At 49.2% G+C, this 20,489-nt stretch overlaps 1 protein-coding gene across 5 annotated transcripts in view; it reads left to right on the top strand.

Moving 5' to 3' along the window:
• The window catches only part of LOC125948774 (regulator of G-protein signaling loco), a 40,876-nt gene that overhangs the window by 2,583 nt on the left and 17,804 nt on the right, over positions 1-20,489 (top strand). For 3 of the 5 annotated variants that reach the window (XR_007468615.1, XR_007468616.1, XM_049675143.1), the window contains exon 1: positions 1-1,580. This exon is cut by the window's left edge and continues 2,583 nt beyond it. Coding sequence is in view for 3 of the 5 variants with exons in the window: in XM_049675143.1 (XP_049531100.1) it covers positions 1-1,580 (1,580 nt within the window). In the remaining 2 variants the exon portion in view is untranslated. Of the gene's footprint in view, positions 1,581-8,183; positions 10,683-20,489 lie in introns of those variants that run through there. The other 2 variants (XM_049675146.1, XM_049675145.1) reach the window with 2 other exon arrangements.

Consider the following 20,489-nt stretch of genomic DNA (forward strand, 5'->3'; position numbering starts at 1 on the left):
ATTGCCGCAACATCTCCGACCGTATCCTGCTGGTGGACTTTCCCGGTATGCTTGGCCCGCAGCAGCAACGGTTACTGCAGCAGCAGCAGATAGCCAACGTCCGGGCTCACTACCGCAAATCGCATCCGTTTCTGCGACCTGCCGGAATCATTAACGAAATACCTCCGAAGCTGGATCCTATTCGTAACATACGCAGTACGACGGGAAGTGGAGTAGCAGGACCTTCGGGAGTGCAGGGTCAGGATCATCTAGGTGCATCGAGCAGTAGCAGTTCCCGCTTGCAGATCGTCCATGGTAAATCGAAATCGGCTGACTATAGCTTTCCTTCCACGTCGTCGGCAAGCTTCGTCGACCGGTTGACTGTCCGGGCAAGGCCTGATCCGAAAGCGTTCGCATCCGATAGATCACCTTCTAAAGAGAATGCCCTGAACTGCCTTCATGCGCACGACGACGCAATGGGCTCGGATGGAGAAGAAGCAAGCGGCCCGGATCCGTGGACTGAGGGACACACACTGGACGAGCAGGGCAATGTGGTGCAGGAACGTGCCATCGATGTGCGCCCGATGGCTGATTTGTTTCGTGATCTAGAGCGCTACAACACCGATAACGTGAAGAACAGTCTCCTCGCATCGGCACGCTCTTGTGACGATATGATCCTTTCGCTTGGAAAGGAAGCATCTTCTGGCTCACCGCCGGTTGATGGGGGAGGAGAGGGTTTAGCAGATTTCATGCTCGACGCTGAAGCTTACGAGCGACTAAAGATAAAGCTTTCGATCGATGATCTTACCCTGGTGACGGGAGCCTCCGAACAATTCGCTGCTGACGATCGGCAGATCGTTACAGGGAGTGCTCATGAGAGAACCGCATCCAATGGTTCAGTTATGAACAACGGAGGTGCCAATACACAAACTCAATCTTCGCATCAACACGTCTTTCTGCAACCATTGAAACCGGTAAAACGTTCCAAAAAAGCTTGCACTACACACACGTCGAAAGCATCGGCGGGACGGATGGCTGCTCTGCATGGCCACAGCACGACAGACGAGAACTCTTCCTCCAATCGTTCGTCAGCGCACGGTGGTGTGGTGGCTCGAGTCGGTGACAAGCTCGCTGCGTACAAGCTGAGTCCTAAAGTGTTTGGATTGCCTCGTCCGTTCTCGGTAAGCTTCGAGAACATATCCACTCTGTCCCAGGACGGTAAGGGTGCAGGAACGCATCGGATGGACGATGGTGCTAATGGCGGACCTGTTGGTGGTACCGGAGGAGAAGGAGGAGCTGAACGGAACGCAGGTAGCCGCAAAGGAGTTTCGCACAAATCTGGCCATGGAACACCCGGCCGAGCGAGTCGCTCAGCTAAACGACTGAGCGGTGGCTTCTCGGCTATTTGGGGCAGCCTGCAGGAGCTACGCACCGGAGGCTTCACAAGCAAGGGCGATGATAAGTCGCGGCAGCACGATGAGTCCCTGCTAGCTGGTGGTTCCAGTGGTTCGGCACCGAAGCAGAAGGATCGTGAGCGGCGTCTAAGTGGAATGAAGATCCTGGAGGCAACCTACAGCGAACCTGATCTGCGTTTTGATGAGGTAAGTGACCCCACACCCAATGCTTGATAATGATAATATGGAACTTGGAGTCCAAAGAAACTATAAGTGAATGAAATGGTAATTCAGGTTTTGGCCAAACGAGTTAAGTCTTGGGGAATTTTAATGCTGTATTGATTGTGTTCGTCATTGCATTTGACATCAAAGATCTGAAGAAACTTGCGCTTGCGTAGCTTTCATAGGTTTTAATCTCGTTATCCATAGGTAGAGTTAGATAGCTTTGCCATTTAGGTGGTCTATTTGTGCCTAATGCATGTGGATGAATCTTATATACCTTTATCACATGATCGACTTTTTATCGAGTAACAAAACCTGACTAAACTAAAGAGACAGCCACGGTACCAAATTAACGTGTCCGCTATGAATGAACTTTTGGTTCGTTCGGTGGCACACCCATCCGTTGATGCCGACGACTAGCCTGGTTTAATGCGCAATGCGTACACCCGATCATTTCACTGAAATATCGGTGCGTGCATCACGACACAGTAGCGGTCTGATTGTCGTGGTCGTCACTTCGTGATTCTCTGTCCGTGATGATCGTTCGCTCACTCGGTCCCTGCCTTGTTATGGCGTTCGTAATGAGTAGCAGCAGCCCTACAGCTACTAGTGGGAGGCGGACCTAATTGTGTCCCATTTCGGTCGTGCTGGTTAGCGACGATAGGGACCGGACGAACGAACAAACGAAACTCACGACAGCTTCCTCCCGTCTGGGATGATCTGTGGCGATCTATTAGGTGGCGTATTGGCGATGACTCCGATGACAAGACGTCCGAGCAAGACGTCGTCAGTAACGAACAATTCATGAAACGCGCGCTACGCATCATCTAGTCAGTGCCCCGCTTCGGTTTTATTCCGGTGCTAGTCAGTTCAGATGGTTGAAGCTACTTGCAAATACTTGCAAGAAGAGTGACGCAGCATGTGTGTTGTTGCTTGGCAGTTCCGCTCGCAGTCAAATTCGGATGCTCGCCCATCCGCGAGGAATGGTTGTGTTGATCTTCAATCTTTCGTACTCAATTTCATCTCACTCCCTGGGTAGTGCACCCTATGCCATTTGCTGGAGAAGGAAATTGAAATTGATTGAGTTAAAAGTTTAATTGATGCCAATTGAGTGCTATTAACCGGAAAGGAGGTCCGCGCTGGACCGGTAGGTGTGCCGAAGTCATCACCATTACGTTGCTGTTGCTCTCGGTCTATTGCCGGCCACCTCGAGAGCTACTTGAGTGAGCTGATTTGCCATTATCAAACGCGATCTGCCTCCCAGAGTAAAGATCACGTACGATGGTCAAAGATTGATCGTTTGAGATGCATTCGCCAACAGGTAGTGCTAAAGGCATATAGTGGGTGTTGTAAACGCAAATCTAGTGGTGTATTCTATTGGAAATGTGATAAGAAATTTTGAAATTAATAACATCTAGAATCAATGATATTATGCTGTTTGCCTTTCAGTTGCGGAACCTACCTCAATGCACATCGAGAGCATATCTAGTTTCTGACCGGTGACCAATTGAATCAATAGTTACGTTCAATGTCAACGGTTAGAACGTTAGCACGTTAGAATGAATTGAATTCAATAAATGCTACAAGCAACAGATAAATTCTCGTCCGTTTGTCAAACGACGACTCTTGCGAGCAAGTCGGGCGTAGTTCCATTCCTTTCTCTGCTCTTATCAGATAAGACAGTTTTCAAGTGGTTCACCGAGTCCGTTAGGTGTGTCCTCGCGCGTTGCTTTCCGTAGGTGGTGATGGTGAATGGTGTGACGCCGTTATCGTTGATTGATGATTGAGACGACATTCGTCATCCCTTGTGCGCCATTCCGAATCGCGCGTCTTGGAAAAAGCACAGGCATCGAAGCAACCTGCGCCAACTCAAATCACAATCTAGTCGCTCCGCGTCTCGTGCGAACCAGTCACGGTCCTTAGAGTGCGTTCAACATCCGTCCTGTTCGGTGATAGTGAATTCTCGTTTCGGTGGCTTTAGTATCGGAGAGTGTTTGGTGAATATTAAGGGTAGTGTGCTATATGTTGACCGGACTAGCTCTCACAAACGAGGCTTATCATATCAACGAGCTCCTCGTTGTGGATGGTGATGAAGGCGCTGGTTTGTGGCTACAACACGACAGAGTCGTCATCGGTAAGAATCGGTTGTTTTTACGAGATGGAATGGCATGTTCTATCGGCTCAATCATTAGTCATCCGCCGACGACGTGAAGGAGCGACGGGAAAGATGCAACGTCAATGTCGCCAGCATTATGCATCAGTTGTGTGAAGGGAGTAGTCTATAATTGGCATAGAAAATGGCGTGATCTTGAATGAATCATCGGTGCCACTGATGTAGAAACAAACAGGGGTAACTGCATTGTGGTTCATCATCGTCTGCCTCATCGTTCCAGTTAGGGGAGACTTTCAGAAATTGAAAGCAGGAAACTGATAGGGAATTGTGCAATGATTTGTTGAGAAAATGTAGATCACTCATAACGAACGCTCACGATCTCGAGGACGATGTGTGGTGTAGGTTTATATTGCTCCCGAAGTGAGCAGAGGGTTGTTTCGTAGTTCGATGCAAGCAATTGTGACGCCGGTTCGACTCTAATCTTATCTCGTTTGCTTTCTCGTTACAGGTGAGTCTGTGAATACAGTGGAAACAATTTTTATTCGGGCCATAATGTGAGAAATAAAAGAACAGCATGTGCCATGCGTCTGGTGGTCGGTGGTGGTTGTGGTGTTGCGTGTGCTGTGCGTATCCTGTAAGTATGACGAAAGGGAACATTTATTCGAGCTTCTATTGATCTTCTAATCGTAAAAGAAACGAACGGCTGGCACGTGCAGCTAGATCAGCCGGTTGTGGCACGTGCAGTCGTTCCATCAAATTGATCATTCAACCTCTTAAAAAGGAACACAAAAACCGGTGAAGACAAAGCAAGGACTTGCTGTTCCAGAGCACACATAGGGCAGAGCGCAGGTAGAGCATGTGCTGTGCCTCTAACCAACGGCCATCCTCTATCACCTGTTCTTTGATTCGGGTTTAAGGGGCAGAAAGGAACTCTACGATACTCAATCAACACGCTACCACCGGAACTTTGTTCACTGCTTTCCATGGTCCCTTCATTGTCTTCTCTCTCGCAAGGGGAACCGCTATATGCCCTGTCCTGAGGGTCAGCTTTGCTGTTGGACCCCTCATTCTTCTGTGTTCAACATTTAGTGTGCCGTTCGGTTGTGGGGGTCCCCTCGTTCCATTGGCGCAGTTCTTACTGCAAACCATCTCTCAGCAACCCCTAGCGTGCACACTCTTGCGATGTAATCTTATGAATTTCGTTTTCAACGTTCTTGGTGGGGTTGAATTGCCGGCTCTGGCTGCATCCAGTGTCCATCCGGTGTAGGAAATAGGGGACAGAATTTGTTTTTTTGTGTGTCTGTCCTCTCGCAGAGGTCTGTTCCCTTTTTACGATTTTATAAATTCTCCTTATCCCCTATCGCTAGAGGCCGGCTGTTCAACGGCCGTAACTAAAGTGCAGGGCTTTTGCCTGTTTCCCGTTTACCTTACGGGTAAGGGAACGGGTATCGCTGGGCATAATGAGACCTCGTAAGAAGTGTGCGTGTGAGTCTTCGCATAATTTATCGAAATACATTTCTAACATGAATTTTGCACATGCCCATCCACCTTATCGTCGTCTGCTTGCCAGCGTGTACGTAAATACGTTGATGAGACAGACATTCCATATCCCTTCTATTCGTGTTCGTGTATCGTTATTGATCCTTTCAGTTTGTTCGAGTTCTTTTCGTTTGCGTTTGGGCATTCCTGTCTAATCTATCTTATAAGGATGCGCTTCGGGGCTTTATGTTCAGCAGGTACTATATTGCAAATAGTCTTAGTTTTCAAAATGTAAATCTTCTGCAGCATCCAGGACTGTGGTTGGATTGGACCTACCGCGGGCGCAAAAGGATTTAACAGGTATTAACCTGATCCATTCTTACGACTAGTATTCATGAATGGTGGTTTCTTATGATCCTGTGCTTTGGTGCACATTACGTTACGATCGCGTTGTAGACCTTAAGGCAACGTATTACGATCGCAAAAGTGCAAGTGCACCATTATCACATTCTATCAGAAGGGTGACTCCTATTTTCCTGTTGGCCAATGTTTGCCATTCCTTTTACCACTGGAGCTGGACTTCCCTTTTGTTTTGGTTAAAAATAAAGAAAGAAAATGCGGACATCGACCATGACACTGAGGAACGCAGTGGACAGGATCGAACCAGCGGCTAGGGAGCGCCCTTTGTACCCTTTCGCTGATGTACCAACCGGCACCGGCAGTACATTAAGACACGTTTTTTCATCGTAGCTTCTGCCTCTGCCTGCATGTGTCCGTGTGGCTTTAGTACGTGAGAAGAGGAACCAAAACGAACCACAAAAAAGGGAAGAAGCTCTTTCCCTTACGAATCCCGCCAAATAAGCCTGTGGTACCTGTTGCGTGCCGCGGTACACACTGTGTGTGCTCTAAGCGTTAACGCACTGGACGGCGCGACACGGACGGGAACGTCGGGGATACTTTTTTCTGTTTTTCCTCTTCTTCCTTCTCCGTGGCATCTCTGTTTCGCCCTCGATGCGCCTGCCTGCCTTCTGGTCCGGTGGCACAGGTGGAAGAAATGGAAGGTCTACGGGATACTCCAAGCGGGACGACGACGGGGACGACCATATGTGGCGATTTCGATGATTTTACGTTTATGCGAAGCCGATGCGTCGGTCGCTTCCCGGCCGGCCGATCGTGACTGCGCGTGTCAGTCTAGCTTTGGCACCGGGCGCGCTACGAATCATCCACTCTGATCCGTTCGCACGCCGTACCTTCTCTCATTCCATCTGCTTAAATGTAAATATTGTGTCAAGTAATTCGGCAATCGCTGGCAACAAAGTATCGTTCGTTGGTTTCTTAAGTGATAAGTGAGTCGATAGCGTATTAGCACGGCATGCGATCCGGTTTGGTGCAGACCAAAATGTGTCTTCGTGTGGAACGGCGGGTGATCCACGGCGAAACGTGGATCGGTGGCTCATTTTTGGATGTGATGTACTTGGTGTGTTGGTGCGTTTTTGGGTGACTGGCCATCCGGTGTAAATGTGTAAACGGAACTCTTCCTTGTATGGAATGCCCCCCCCCCCCCCCCTTCCTCGCTCACTTCACCCGGAGGGAATTCCGAGGGATTGCTGAAGAAGAAAGTTAATGAAGCAATGGCGATGAATTGACAGTCGGTAACTCTCAGTCACTCTCTGTCGCCACGTTTCCTGTTTTATCGAAGTGTTGTATCTCATCAGACTGCGTTTCGTTTACTTTACCTTCAACGTGTTGGTACTGGTACTTTGCAAAAGTACCTGAACAAGGATAGAAGTCCACCATCCGTGTTGCGTATTGCTGCGCTAAAGTGTTAAGCAAGTGACTTCTTGGCTGTTGTTATTTGAGCTGTACCTCATACATAACATCCTGGAGCGACGTCCACGGAGTGATGACTCAAAAACGTAAATGCTTGTTCTATGAAAATATGACGTCACATCATTTCCGCTAATGGTGATGACCCAGTGTCAAAACGCGCACAAGCGGGGTGGTAAAACACCGTACCGTCCGTCTGGTTTTTACGCTATCTTCCAAACAACATCGCTCATGATTTGTATCAATGAAATGACGTGCTATGAGTTTCGTTCCATGCGTTTGGTTATCTTGCGCGCCGCGCCGCGTAAACACGGATCGTGTGCTCGCTAGGAACTAGCACATATTGCCGGTCTGGGGATTCGTGATGGTCAGAACCATCATCACCGTCCAGGTGTGGTACCGGTACAGTTTCTATAAATATGCTAGATGCTTGCTCGGGCTAACCAGACCTACCACCACGATCGTAGCGGAAAAGGTACGCTCCGGGCCGGAGATCGCGCTAATCGTCCAGGTGTTGTTGATTTGGCAGAGCGACTTCAAGGGGAGGCTGGATGATGTGGCCACCCGATGATATCACTCTACTGTGTGAGCGAGCGCAAATCTGCTGTTTACTTGTGCCTCTCGTTGGCCACTCTGTTTGGTTACGGATGGTTGTGGAGGACGCGATCATAAAAGCGATCGTAGCGTTTCGACCCGAACGCACGATCACAGGAAATCCGTCTCCGATTTTGGATTCGTGGTCGCGATGTTTGGCTGCAAGGATGGAAGGAAGGGTTTTGTATTTGCGTTTCAGAGCGGCGGAGAGTGGCGGATCAGACAGTTAATCGATCGTTTACACATTGAAGAGCGATCGTTGATCGATTTTGTTGCTACAAAAACACTAAGGGAATGTTTAGCGAAACAAACATGCTTCGTTATCGGTTCGGGTTTGTCCAGTCGCCCGGTGGGCGTTGCGTAGATTCGATACACACGGTGCTCGGTCTGGCCTTTTTCTTTGCTCTCTCCGCTGCTGTAGTGTGCGAGTGTTTGTTTTGACAATGTCGGCTTCGTGCCAGGAGGTTTAATTTTGCTTTCAATCAGAAAACTCTCACGCTGCCGCTCACGTCCTCATCCAGGAAGCAAGTACCGCCCAATCAAGGCTTATAGGTAGTGGCAGTAGCCAGCAGCATTCTTGGGTTGATAATGATTGATAATTAGTAACCGCTGGGTAAATTTGCTTGTTCACCTCATCTTAACGCTCGTCCACGTTGGTGCGTCTAGCGCTCACGATCCCGCACGATCGTTTTAGATATTCCGGGTGTAACATCGCGCACAGTGATGCGCAGCCTTTTGCACACAGTGTTTCCCACGGGCATCGGCGCGCGTGCGTTAAGCTTTTGGCCCGGACAGAGTGCGCTGGCAATGCTGGATAGTGGATCTGGTTAGAATCGATCATGGTGTGGTCCTGGGCGGATGGTGTATGGTAGCGCTGGTAGTGATCGTGTGTTTGCGCCACAGGTGGAGACAGCGCGGCGTTCTAGTGTGCATCGAGCCAGTGTTTGCGGTTGTGGTCGTCCATCGTTTCGAGAGTGACAGTGCTCCCTGATGGCGACGAGTGGTTTAATGTGTTTCTGAATGTTTCAGCAGTGCGACGAATTGTGAAACACTTTTTAAAACAGATATGCGGTAAATGTGACGATCGAACGAGGAGGAGTGTCAACTGAGAAACGATCATGGCGGCAAACAACGAAACAGCGGAGTCGGTCCGGTCTCGTCCGACGCACGAGGAACGAGGGCCAATTGGCGGAGCGAATGCACCGACGAAAACATCCGAGATAACCATTATCATGCGTACGGTGCTGTCATCGTCGGCAGCAGCTCCGTCGCAAACGGCAAACACCACCACTACTGCGACTAAGAAGAAGAATCAACCGGGGGCCAACAGTGCCGTCGCAGACGAAGAGCTGACTGTCGAAACCGATGCGACAACTGGTGCCGTCGTCGGCCGGCCACCGCATGGTGGTGGTGGTGGTAACCGGATCGAGGTGACGACCAGCGTTAAGACGGTACTGGAGTGTCCTGATACGGGCGGAGCAGCGGCAGTACCATCCTGTGCCGAATCCTGCGCCGAAGCGGCCGCTCTCGGGCTGCTTCTGCAACCGGTTTTGAGCAAAAATTTTATTGCGCTCCTCAAGAGCGCCAACGATTCTTCGTTCGAGAATGTGCTCGAATTCAAGTCGCTGCTCGCTGGTGGTGGCGCTGGCAGGATGACCGGGGATGATGGTTACGGCGGCGAGCACACGAGCAAACATGGCTTGAGCTCGGACTCTGATACGATGCACCACGATGAGCAACACTCACCCTCGGTGACCGCAGTGTCGAAGAAACCGAAAACAAACGGACAGTGCCACGGCGATGAGGCGGGCCACTTTTCGTCGCTTCCAACATCGACTCCGATCAAGATTAGGATCTCGCGAGAGGAAAGCACTGGCCCGGCTACTGGGTCGATGACCACGCAGGATGAGCAGGATCGATACCGATTGAATCTTCTCACTCCACCGGCCGACGCTTCGTTCATTGATTCCGATTTTGAATCGATGGAGCAGGATCAGTACGATACGTGCAGTAGCAAGAGTAGTTCCCGGCATGATCACCACGAGCTGTTGCCGCCACCGTTGGCCATTGGATCGCCGGATGAGCCATCTACTCCTACCAAAGAGCAGGTAGCGAACGCTACCTCCTTCTGCCCATCTCCAACACCATCGATGGCGGTGGCAGAGACGACAACAACGACGGTGGAGGCAAACCGAGCCGCCGGTACCCACCGGAAAGCATCTTCGACGAAGGCGTTCTTCGAGGAAGCGCTCAAAACACCGCTCGCCATCCGAAAACACTTCCAAAAGCGGCGCAACTCGGAACTCCCGAAGCAATCGTCCCACGGCAATCTGCTGCACTTCTTTTCGGCCAAAAAGAAGAGCAATAGTCTGGAGGGTGGCCTGAAGAGCCCACGGGCAAAACGATCGCTGACCACGCCGGCATTGACGAGCGAGAACAGCTCGGAGAATGGTAGCAGCCGTTGCACCTCACCCGCCCAAATGCTCACCGAGGACAATCTGCGCCGGTTATCGGTTTCGTTCGTACGTACCGGATCGGAAAGCCCCAATGCAACGCTGGTTTGGGGTGAGAATTATGATTTCTCGTTCGAGTGTGAACCCTCGCACTCGGATGTGGAGGAAGAGTGCGAAGAGGATGGTGTGGAGGATGATGGAGCGATGGTACGCTCCGTGACACCGGTGCGAGAACAGCGGCGAGTCAGTACGAAGCTAGTTCACTTCGATGTATCGCCCGATACATCGTACGAGATGCAGCCAGCGATCGTACCAAGTTTCAAGATCGATCCAGCACCACGAGCCGGACTGCTGGTTGCTTCTGGACTGATGGGTGCCGCCTATGCGACGGCAATGGCCAGCACGAGTTTCCTTAAGCGCTCCGTGAGCGATCCGATCAACTGTAAGGTGCGGAGCCATAGCTGCACACCGCTCACGTCCGACATTGGCGAGTCGGACGAAGAACTGTTGGAAGGACGTGAGGATGAGGAGGACATGCCAATGATGCGAGCCGCATTGGTACCGCTTCGACCGTTCACCAGCGTTCATCAGGCGTCCGTTCGGAGTTTGGACAAAATTGGAGTAAGTTTTGGAAAATGGAGATGGAGGCCGACAGTTGCAATGCTTAGTGGACTGTAGCAGTGATGATAGTTGAAGTGTTGTTGATTCGTTATACGTACTAGATCATTTTCCTCATCGAGGAACATGTTCGTTTCAGACATGCTTTCACTATGTTGTGCGTATTACAACTAGCATATCGATCTTTAACTTCCCTCGTGCACTGTAAAATGTTTTTACTGATGATCACAATCGTATAATCGATTGAAAAGTTCCTTGTCTGAGTGAGTGGTAACAGCTGTTGAACATTTAACATGTGCCTGGCCACGTGTGCTGTGCGGTGATTGGATTCACCACACCACCCCACCGGCGGGAGGCAGCACCTCCGTGTGGCCCTCAGATAGTTCTGTGTGGTTTCGCGCGGGTAAAAGTATCAATTACGCGACCGTTCCACCGATAAAGAGTCGCGTTTTTTACGCTGCGAAGAGATGAGCGCAACATGTTAACATGCAGCCACGGTGCAAAGACGATGTTTACAAACAAAGATCTGGTGCAGAAACATAATTTCATTCTCTTTCGCCAATTCACTTACCATTGGGAGGAGGGTGGGTTTGTGGTAACTGAAACCCCTGAACATCTATTAATGTGCGATTGTTTCGTTTCACTCGCTGGTGCGATCTTTGGCGTGTTTGCGATTTCAATTTAATTGGTGACGCCGATTGCATGTGGATAGGATCGGAGTGAGCGAGTGATTTGTTTAATTATTGGCTCATTGGATCCGTGTCCCAGGCTCCAGACATACACACACACACACACACACACACACACACACACACTCGAAAGTGGTGGCAAAACTCGCACTCTCGGTATGTTGATTCTCACGGTCATCAGCTACTGAGCTACCTCTTTGTTAGGTGCTGCGTACTGTGCTTGGCCTTAGTGCAGTCGTTGGCACACGAAGTTCGCGTTGATTGAACTTAATGAGTGTGAGGATCATCTCGATCGATCGGATGATGTGATTCGATGGTAGTTAAGGTTCGGTTGATGCGTTGATGGAAATCCGGATTGATCGGAGTCACATGCGCAAGGCACGTTTGGCACATGTAATTCGGTGGTGGCCCTTTGGGTGTCTATTAGTTTGCCAATGATTAGACAACGGCTGCTGTGTTTTTGCTGAACCTGAAGTGGATCTATCTTAAAATCATTGTTACTGCGCATGCGATTGAGGTAAACCAATGCGTGATGTGCGATTTCGTTTCCCGAGAAATCAAGAGCTTCGAGTTAAAACGAACCAATTTTGTAGACTTTTTTGTAGATTTTGTGACTTTTATATATTATTATTCCGGTTTACAATAGAATTCGAAATCAGTAACATTATGTGGAATTTAAGGGGTTGCCATATCCACTATGTGTCCGGAAGTCTTTACCGTTATTTGTAGAAGTGAATTGATAGAAGGAAGCAATATTTCTTAAGCGGAGGTCAGTTCTATGTGTCAATGAGTTTAATTTCCGGAGCATAAGATTTCATCATTTCACCCGATTGCACTGTTCAGGCAACTCACTAAGTCATGCTTCAAGAGATTTGGCAATGAGGCAAGTCAAGCTGTCCTACAACCATCTGGGGCCCATGCTCCATAGCACATACAGCATTTCCGACAGCATTTGAACAGAAGGTCTGTTCGTTGTGTGCCGGCGTTTTTTACATACGAGTTAATAAACATGAAGCCTAGAATCAATAATCCTAAGGCACAATCATAAGCCTTATGGCGGCACTCGACAACCGTGACTGTTGTCCGGTGTTATGTACTGTAGTGTGATGTGATGAGCGATGGTGATTAGAAACATGGCTCGCTTATCAAAACCACGCATTCAATATTTGGCTGAAAACCCCGAAAGCAAGTGATGGCCGTGGTCATAACAATCACGCTGAACCGTAGTTTGGTTGACCGGCGATGATGGATGGATGCATCAGTGTATAAATAAACTTTTTTCGGAAGTTTTGCTGCCTTTAGAAACATCGATCATCGACACGGCTGTAGAACACAGATCGGTACTACGTTGGCTTGGTTAAACATCGATGAATGTTGTCATATTTGTGTCACATTTACTTGTTCTGTTTTCTGGCTACAACATCTCTGCCACTGGAGAGAGGGAACCACTTTTTTGGATTTCCGTTGTCGGCGCATATGTAAACAGTTTTCAAAGAGGGAACCGGAATGGCAGGGAACTACTGAACCCATTTGGTGTCTGTTGCTACTGATTTGATTGAGAGAAGGCTGGCTACAATCATGGTTTGAATGTAAACATATGATCCAATGGACTATCAGCACTCTTGAAAATCCATTTCGTTTGCTTAGAGATAAGAGAAATCATCGGTATGTGGGAGAACGAGCGCGAACACGCAGTGATACGTGATCTTGTTCCGTTTTGTAAACATGCATCTTCTCTGTATCGCGCAGGTCGCTTTACGGAGCACGCTCTAGAGTAGTTGGGGCTTTCGGAACATCTTGTATGGAGTTCCCTAGTCGGTCAACTTCCATGCCAAGCACCTTTTTCAACAGCGACCGTGCACACATGCAGCCCGTTTCCGTGGCGGTTCCATTTCGGGAAAAGCAGCACTGTCCACCGATCAAGACGTGGAATGCGCAGTTCAGTTACGAGGTGCAACATACAAGCATTCTCTGATCTCACGCGCAATCAGTCTGCGACCGGGGTCGGGACAGCAGCAACCAGTGAGGAGTGCTGCATAACGATCGCCCGGTCGATGGATGGAAATTACTTGAGATCAAGTCGTCGAGAGCCGTTATTTTCGGACGCTTCCCACGATTCCGGCCAGACCGGGCACGATCGCTCTTCCGTGCAAGCCCTTCCCACAAGAAGGTGTCCGAAGTAGGAAGCGCCTCAGAAGTTCGTGAACTTTTGTGTTTGCTTTTAATGTTGCTGCACCAGTAGTCAACGCACAGGGCATCGGCATTCTGGGCACTGGTGGTACGATAAACTACCCGGCTGCTGCCGCAACAATGTTGCAGCGATCGAATGGTGATCGGAGGCAGGAAGAACGATCGTATTCATGGACTGTCACCGTCTATAGGGAGAGAGTTATGTGGTAGAGGAAAGATGGTGACACTGCGCAGGTAGTGCAGTTATCCAATTTAGCGTTCTGTTTATTGATGATCTTGGCGTTCCTGGCAGCAGCAGCTGCCCGATCGCGTATCATGTAAATACGGGTTTTGCTGGCTTGCCGGAGTGACGGGCACGGGTAATGTCGAAGAAACTGGTGTCAATGTCTGCTTACCCGGGCGGGGACCACTATCATCAGGGACCACATAAGCGAAACCTACTGGCCCCGATGCAATGCGAAGGATTTCTGTTTACGGATGGCAAAGAGTTGTACAAGCGGTAGCGTCTAAACCTTCGCGGGGTCACGTGCCCCCGTGTGTATGGTTGAATCCCGCATGAGCAGGAGCAGCAATGCAACGAACTTGCGAAAGGATTTGCCATTTTTTGTCGGCATCGGCAATGGCATTGGCTGGGAAATAATGTATGAGTTCTGTTCTTAATTATCATACGGTTATAGACTGGATAAGCCAAATGTGACCATAAACAGAAGACATTAGATCACGAACGTCTTCCTTATGGGAGAAGAGCTAGGCCTCTTCCAGGGATGGATCCTTCGGTAGATAAGAACTAGTTCGATGATACTTTGTTGCCAGACTCGGGACAGAGTGGAGATGCATCGATCTACCCGAGCAACCCCTCTATCAATGGTACATGGGTAAGATCGACAATTGTATACACTCTTCGACAGTGATCTGTGCCCGTCCAGACCTACGCTATCGTATGTGGTGTTCTACGAAACGGAGAAGGCTAATTCTAGACCGCACACTCGCTAGCTACCCAGAATCCGGCCGATGCGCCCGATAAGACGCTTGATTGCCCTTGTGTTTGCTGGTGCTATTTTTAGCTTCATTGAGGGAGGTTGGTGGAAGATTTCCCACCAATGCCAGCGTATGCGGATCCGGCGTGGTTCATGGGAATCCGCTACCACCCGTGTGACCGATAAGATCGTAATGAGGCTCGAGACAAGGGCGTGTGCACACTGCAATTAGACATCGCGCGCACTGGAACGCTGCAACACTCGAGCCGGTGACGTTTGCGGCGGCGTCTCGGTCGATGTCGATGGGGGTGGGCCACTGGCATCACATGGGCGCCAGCAGCAGCAGCGGCATCCCCGTTTTCCGGCACGTGACGCACTAGACGCGTGTGGTATTACGATCGGTTTGGCATTTTTAAGATCCCTCACACGGGACCTGCGCCTGAAATGTTTGGAAACATGTGTGCCAGTCATCCGGAACACAACTAGGGTGGCCCTCCCATGGCGGGAGCCGCCCAGTGTCTGTCTCAGGAAGGGAAGGAATGTTGAACTTCAAAGGCAGCGCTTAAAACAGCTGGTTAATGCCGTTGGCAATTAAGAGATAGTTGGTTCTGGTTTGCTTTCATGGGGTGGCCAATGAATGAGGAAGAAAGTGGCTTACGATGCCATTAGAAGTGGTCATTTCAAAAATTAGCTTCCGTTGGGAGCAGCACTCTTTTGTTGGAATGGTTTAGGTATTAAAACGCTCGCTCATGAGGAAGCATACTCAACACAATCGAGGTTAGGATTCGTCGTGGCTCTCCCATCTCTAGATGCTTTATTTGAGGATCGTTTAATTTTAGTTTTTTTTGTCTTAAGAATTAAGATTTTGTACAAATATTCTTGTTTATTACACATTACATTGTTCCAGGATGTGCAACACTGCTAGAAACACTCATTTTGATTAGCATAACTTTTCACTCATGCTCTAGCAGACCTTTTGGCTTATTTTTTTTAGTTCAAGTTTGTCTAATAAATTTAGTTGAAGATAGGAATTGGAAAATATGTTCATTCCTCCCCCCCGGGAGTAGGACTGCAACAACTCCGCAACTGAATAATGTAGGCCATAACCATAAACGGGCGAGCTGCTGCAGAAGTAGTTCAATAATTCGCTTGCCACATTCTTACCCCCTTTACCATCAGGCGACGATCCATCTTAACCCCCTCCCGACCACAGAGGCGGGGTGCACAGTTATTTGAACTTAGCCGTCACCCAAGTGAACCGCCGGTTCGGCCGGTTATGTTGTTGCACGGAAGCCAGCCACCGTGTCCCATCGGCGTGCCACGGCATTTAGTTCCATCGTATGGGCTTCCGAGTTCCCGGTCGATTTTTTTTTCTTCTGCCGCTGAAATACGCATTTCCCCCGATAGGTACCGTCTGATACAACCGCCCCGTGGGCCAGCTTTCCTTCGTGCGAAATTTATGCTTCGTTTATGAAACATTTATCAGCAGAGGCTAATGTTATTCCGGTGGTGGCTTTTCCGGGCCCCGGGTGAATGAGGTTGGCAGTGGCAAAAGAGATAAATCCACATCTCCACACAGTTTCCCATCGGTTAGTCGCTGGGAGAGGAGGGCTAGCCAGTCGGACTACCGTCTGCTTATCTGTTGCAGGGGCTTTCTAGTTTGCTACTTGCGGCATTGCAAACCGAGGACGAGAGCCTCGTTATGATGCTGAACGTCTAATGATGTATGTTCCCGGTCTCCACCTACCTTTTCCGAACTGGAATGCATAGTTGAAACAATACATGCAATTCAATTGAGCATATTTGCATACATATTGCCCCACAGATCAATTGCCTTAGGCAGAAGCTGGATTGTACCGTTGGTTCGATGGTTCACCTTTATCATTTCGAAGTGGACCTGCCACACAACACGCACAAACACACACACCACGACAATCACCGGTAATTCAATCAACAATTATCTATCCCGGACAGTCAACACGCAACAGAGGCCGGGATGATGATCTCTCGGATCGGACGAATAGGATATTGGAGATCTCCGTAAAACCTCTAGTGCTCGCTCTTCCTCCATTTGGAGGCTTGCCGCTGTACCCTCCCTCAAGCGATCGTTGTTCCTTTCTTCGGGGGTCTCCCTCTTCTATCCGAGAAGGGGTACAAACCGGTACGGATCCACCTTTAGGTAGACAGTTAAAGCGAACCCTCGCCTGGCCTAAGCCCTAACGGCACCAGACGGATGTCCGTTAGCCAGCCAGTTAGCGTTGACACGGAGCATGCGCATGTTGATCGCAGTGCCGGGTAAGGTTCATTTGACGGTGGTGACGCGCTAGCGGCATTTGTGGCGTTGATCCACTTCTGATCTTGCTATCCGCCACGGTCGCATACCAATGAAGGAAGTAATCGAAATAAAACATTCAAATACCGACTTCGAATATTCGAAATAATGAAATCAAAACCCAAAACTCACCAAGCATGGGACACGAGGTGATGCCGCCGGCGGGATTGGTGGTGATCATCGTCCAGCGATTGCGTACCGCTACGGATCAGCCACCGTGCGGAAGTGAGACCCCAATTCCGTTCAATTATCTTAATTCGTGAAACACTAAATTGGGCTCGTAGTTTGTGCTTCTCGAACGTCGATGCTCGAGAGCAGAGAAGGCGTGAGGGCGGGCTTGGTTCGGATTGTTTCCTGGTTCCAGGTTTGCGTGTGCTGCCATAACCGACACGGGACTTTCACCTCAGCCTTCACGTGGTCCTTCTCATACGACCGAGCCGGGGACGTGGTTGGAGGTTGCGGGAGGGAGTTCGTCATTCCATTCCGTTGCGTTGAGATGCGTTGGTTGATTAGTGTGGGAAGCGGAGCAGCATCCTCGGTGCAATGGTGGTGCCCGTTCGGCTAAGGCAGGCTCGTTACACGACGTACTATGTTGGATCGTATCGGAAGGTCGAAGCTTCACTTTCGAGACCGTAAACACCGAGCGCCTTGTAAACGTTTACGATCTTATTAAACGATTTATTTGCGATCGCATAGAGTGAGTTTTATACAATCAGTTCCTCTCGTACTTTCTCCACAAAGGAGCACTTTATTGATAGGAGAAGGGGGTGTCCCGGGGAGTATCATAAATTATGTTCTACAGTAATTACCACACCAACAACCGCGGTGGTGGCTGCCACCGTGGAATGTGTGACATATTTATCATTCAATTTTTGGCGTACAATTACCATCAAAACTGCCAGCCTGCCACAGCCAGAAAAACAGAACAATCTTTAATCTTCTTACAACGAGCGAAGAGATAAATACGGTTTAATAATACGTTCAACATACGACTGTCATGTGTAAGGGGACTCGTTTTCGGTGCAAATTACAAACCCGAAACCGACCGAACTCCCCATAAATCATTCCCGGCGAATCCGTTCCCCGGCCCGATTGGCAAACGATCACGTGCGTATGATAATTATACTCTCGCGATCGCTGCGCTGTGTGACGGCGGTGAATTGATCAACGGCGTGAATGGGGGCAACGAGCGAACGTTTCAAATTTCACAGCAGCGACACAGCGAACGCAGTTCACCACGTTCGCGGGGTTATTTTACTTCGGTGGAAAACACGTGTTAATATGCTCGTGCTTGTGACAATCTGCGCAATAACCAAACCGTGGCTGCCTGCCGTTAACACAAAGCACAGAGGTTCTACCACGGGTTATCCGTTGGTGAAAAGGTTTTTCGCTTGAAAAGGATCGCTTTTGCTGCGCAATTTCCGCCACACCGCCACGATCGTACGAAGCGCCATTTGGTTGCGAAAGGATCTGAACAGGTACGGGAAGGATACGTACCCCGTTTTTTTTGAGGGCCTTAGGTTGCACATTAACGCCGGATGCACATATCTGCTGCTAAACTGTCAGCAAACAACCATTGCAGGATATGTCGAGCACGTAACTTCCGGTACCCGCAGGGTTCCCTCCTAAATGCATTCATTACCGCACATTAACATACGTACCGTGGTGGCAGCCGTGGTGTGGTGGTTTCCTTCTGCGAGTCTTCTGTGAGTTCAAGTTCCAGCGAGCCGGTTCGACGGTCTGCTTTTCAGGTTCATCCGTTTTCGGTTCTACCGTTTAGCACTCGTCTTTAGCGTAAGAAAGACGAGGGAACAGGCAATGCGGTGGTCTTTGGACGATTACCATTTCTGTTCGCCCTTTCGCCCGGTTGATCTCATCGCTCGAGCATAGATCGTCCGTTTGTGTCTGGCATTCATTCGAACAGCAAGATATCTCCATGTCCACCGGTTTTTCTCCGCCCGTGTGATCGGTCTGTGCTGATACGTCTGGTCTATAGGGGATGCCATCTTTTACTGGAGGATTCGGGAAGATAATTGTTACACCCCGGGTATTATTAGGTTAGTTTACAGAACGCGGGAACCTAGACTCTCACAATCATCCTCATCCTCATCATCATCATCATTCTCATCTTCCGGTAAGCTGGTGATAGACAAAACGGCTTCTCTCTTTCTCACTGGCTGTATATGGGCGGTAATGGCGGTCCCGAGCAAGAAGAACTGGAAACGAGAAAACTGGAAACAACTTTTACATTCATTGCCATGCCGCTGTGCCCGTGTGCGTATAGAATGTCACCGATTTTTATGTTGCTTTATGTTGAGGCCGCGGTCGTCTCCCTCATTAGTGGCAACCTAGCTAAGCTGCGGGGTTTTTTTTTGTTTCGTTTGCATAGCTTCGTGTAGCAGGGAGGAGGACAGTTGTTGCGGGTGGTCTGCTCTTTGTTTTTAGAGGGAAAAAATTAACCTACGTGTATGAAGGAACACCCGCTCAATACTTTGTGTTGCAAATGGTATTGTAATGTATTTTATTGCAATACAACACACCACAGACGGTCAGATCGAGGCACATAACGGCTGCTTATCATGAGAAACAGTCACGACCTTCTACTAACGTCTCAAGGCCGAGCACATAAATCGAAACCCAATGCTTACACGGTACGCAACTCATCCACTAACTGCTACATTATAGTCGGAATGAGGTACTAGACTTTCCGAGAGGCTCGGCGTCTTTAGCCATCATTCCCGTATATAAGCACAACCCTGTAGCAGCGTACATACTGTTCAAACAAAGCAAAATTAGAAAGTTTTTGTGGGAGCGAAACCAAAACCAAAAAAAAAAACGAAACAAATCTCTTTTTCAGCTTTGCACTCCCATTCCGATCCGGCGGGAAAGGTGTTTGAGGGCAGTAACGATGTGGAAGGTGGTCGGTACCGTCGCGCCCGGGTTTAGTCGCAGAGTTCATCCAGAGTTGGTTGATAAAGTTTAAACCCTGCGCAAAACCCGCTGGTTCTCGCGCTGTTTGATTAGTTTTGTTTGGAGAAAGTCTGTCTTTTCAATCGCAAAGTTGTTGACGTTGACGCGATCATCTCGTACAGTACGTACTTGGTGTTGCGTACGCAAAAGGGTTATGCTGGAATGGGGTGTTTCTTTTATGGCCCACAAGAGTGATATATCCGTATCAATTAGCAACAACAAACACCGTTGGTTAACCGCACTTGAACCACCTGTAGCGAGGGATTGAGCAAGGTACATCACACCTGCTTCAAAGAGCAATGCTCGAAAGTATCATTGTGAAAGGCTCGTATAAGAACTGATTCCGATTGCCGATGATGGTACCCGGCGCATTTTGGTGCGTTGTTTGCTTTTGAAGGCTGCTGTCACGCTAAGTTGCCTCGCAAGTCACTTTCCATGCTACGATGTGCAACTTGGCGCAACTGCATCCGATGTGTACGCACAGGGCCTTCCGTGCCGACCATCTCATGGTCTCAGTGAAATCTTGCTAACTTTCGTTGCAGACTTGTGCTACTGTAGCTGCTGTGCACAGCACGAACGATCATCGTTGCAGACCAAAACAAATCAAAAAGTGCTGACTAATCTAACTCTCGATCTCTCGTCTTTTCTCCCG

This window comes from Anopheles darlingi, chromosome 2 (genome assembly GCF_943734745.1).
Source record: "Anopheles darlingi chromosome 2, idAnoDarlMG_H_01, whole genome shotgun sequence".
NCBI lineage: Eukaryota > Metazoa > Arthropoda > Insecta > Diptera > Culicidae > Anopheles > Anopheles darlingi.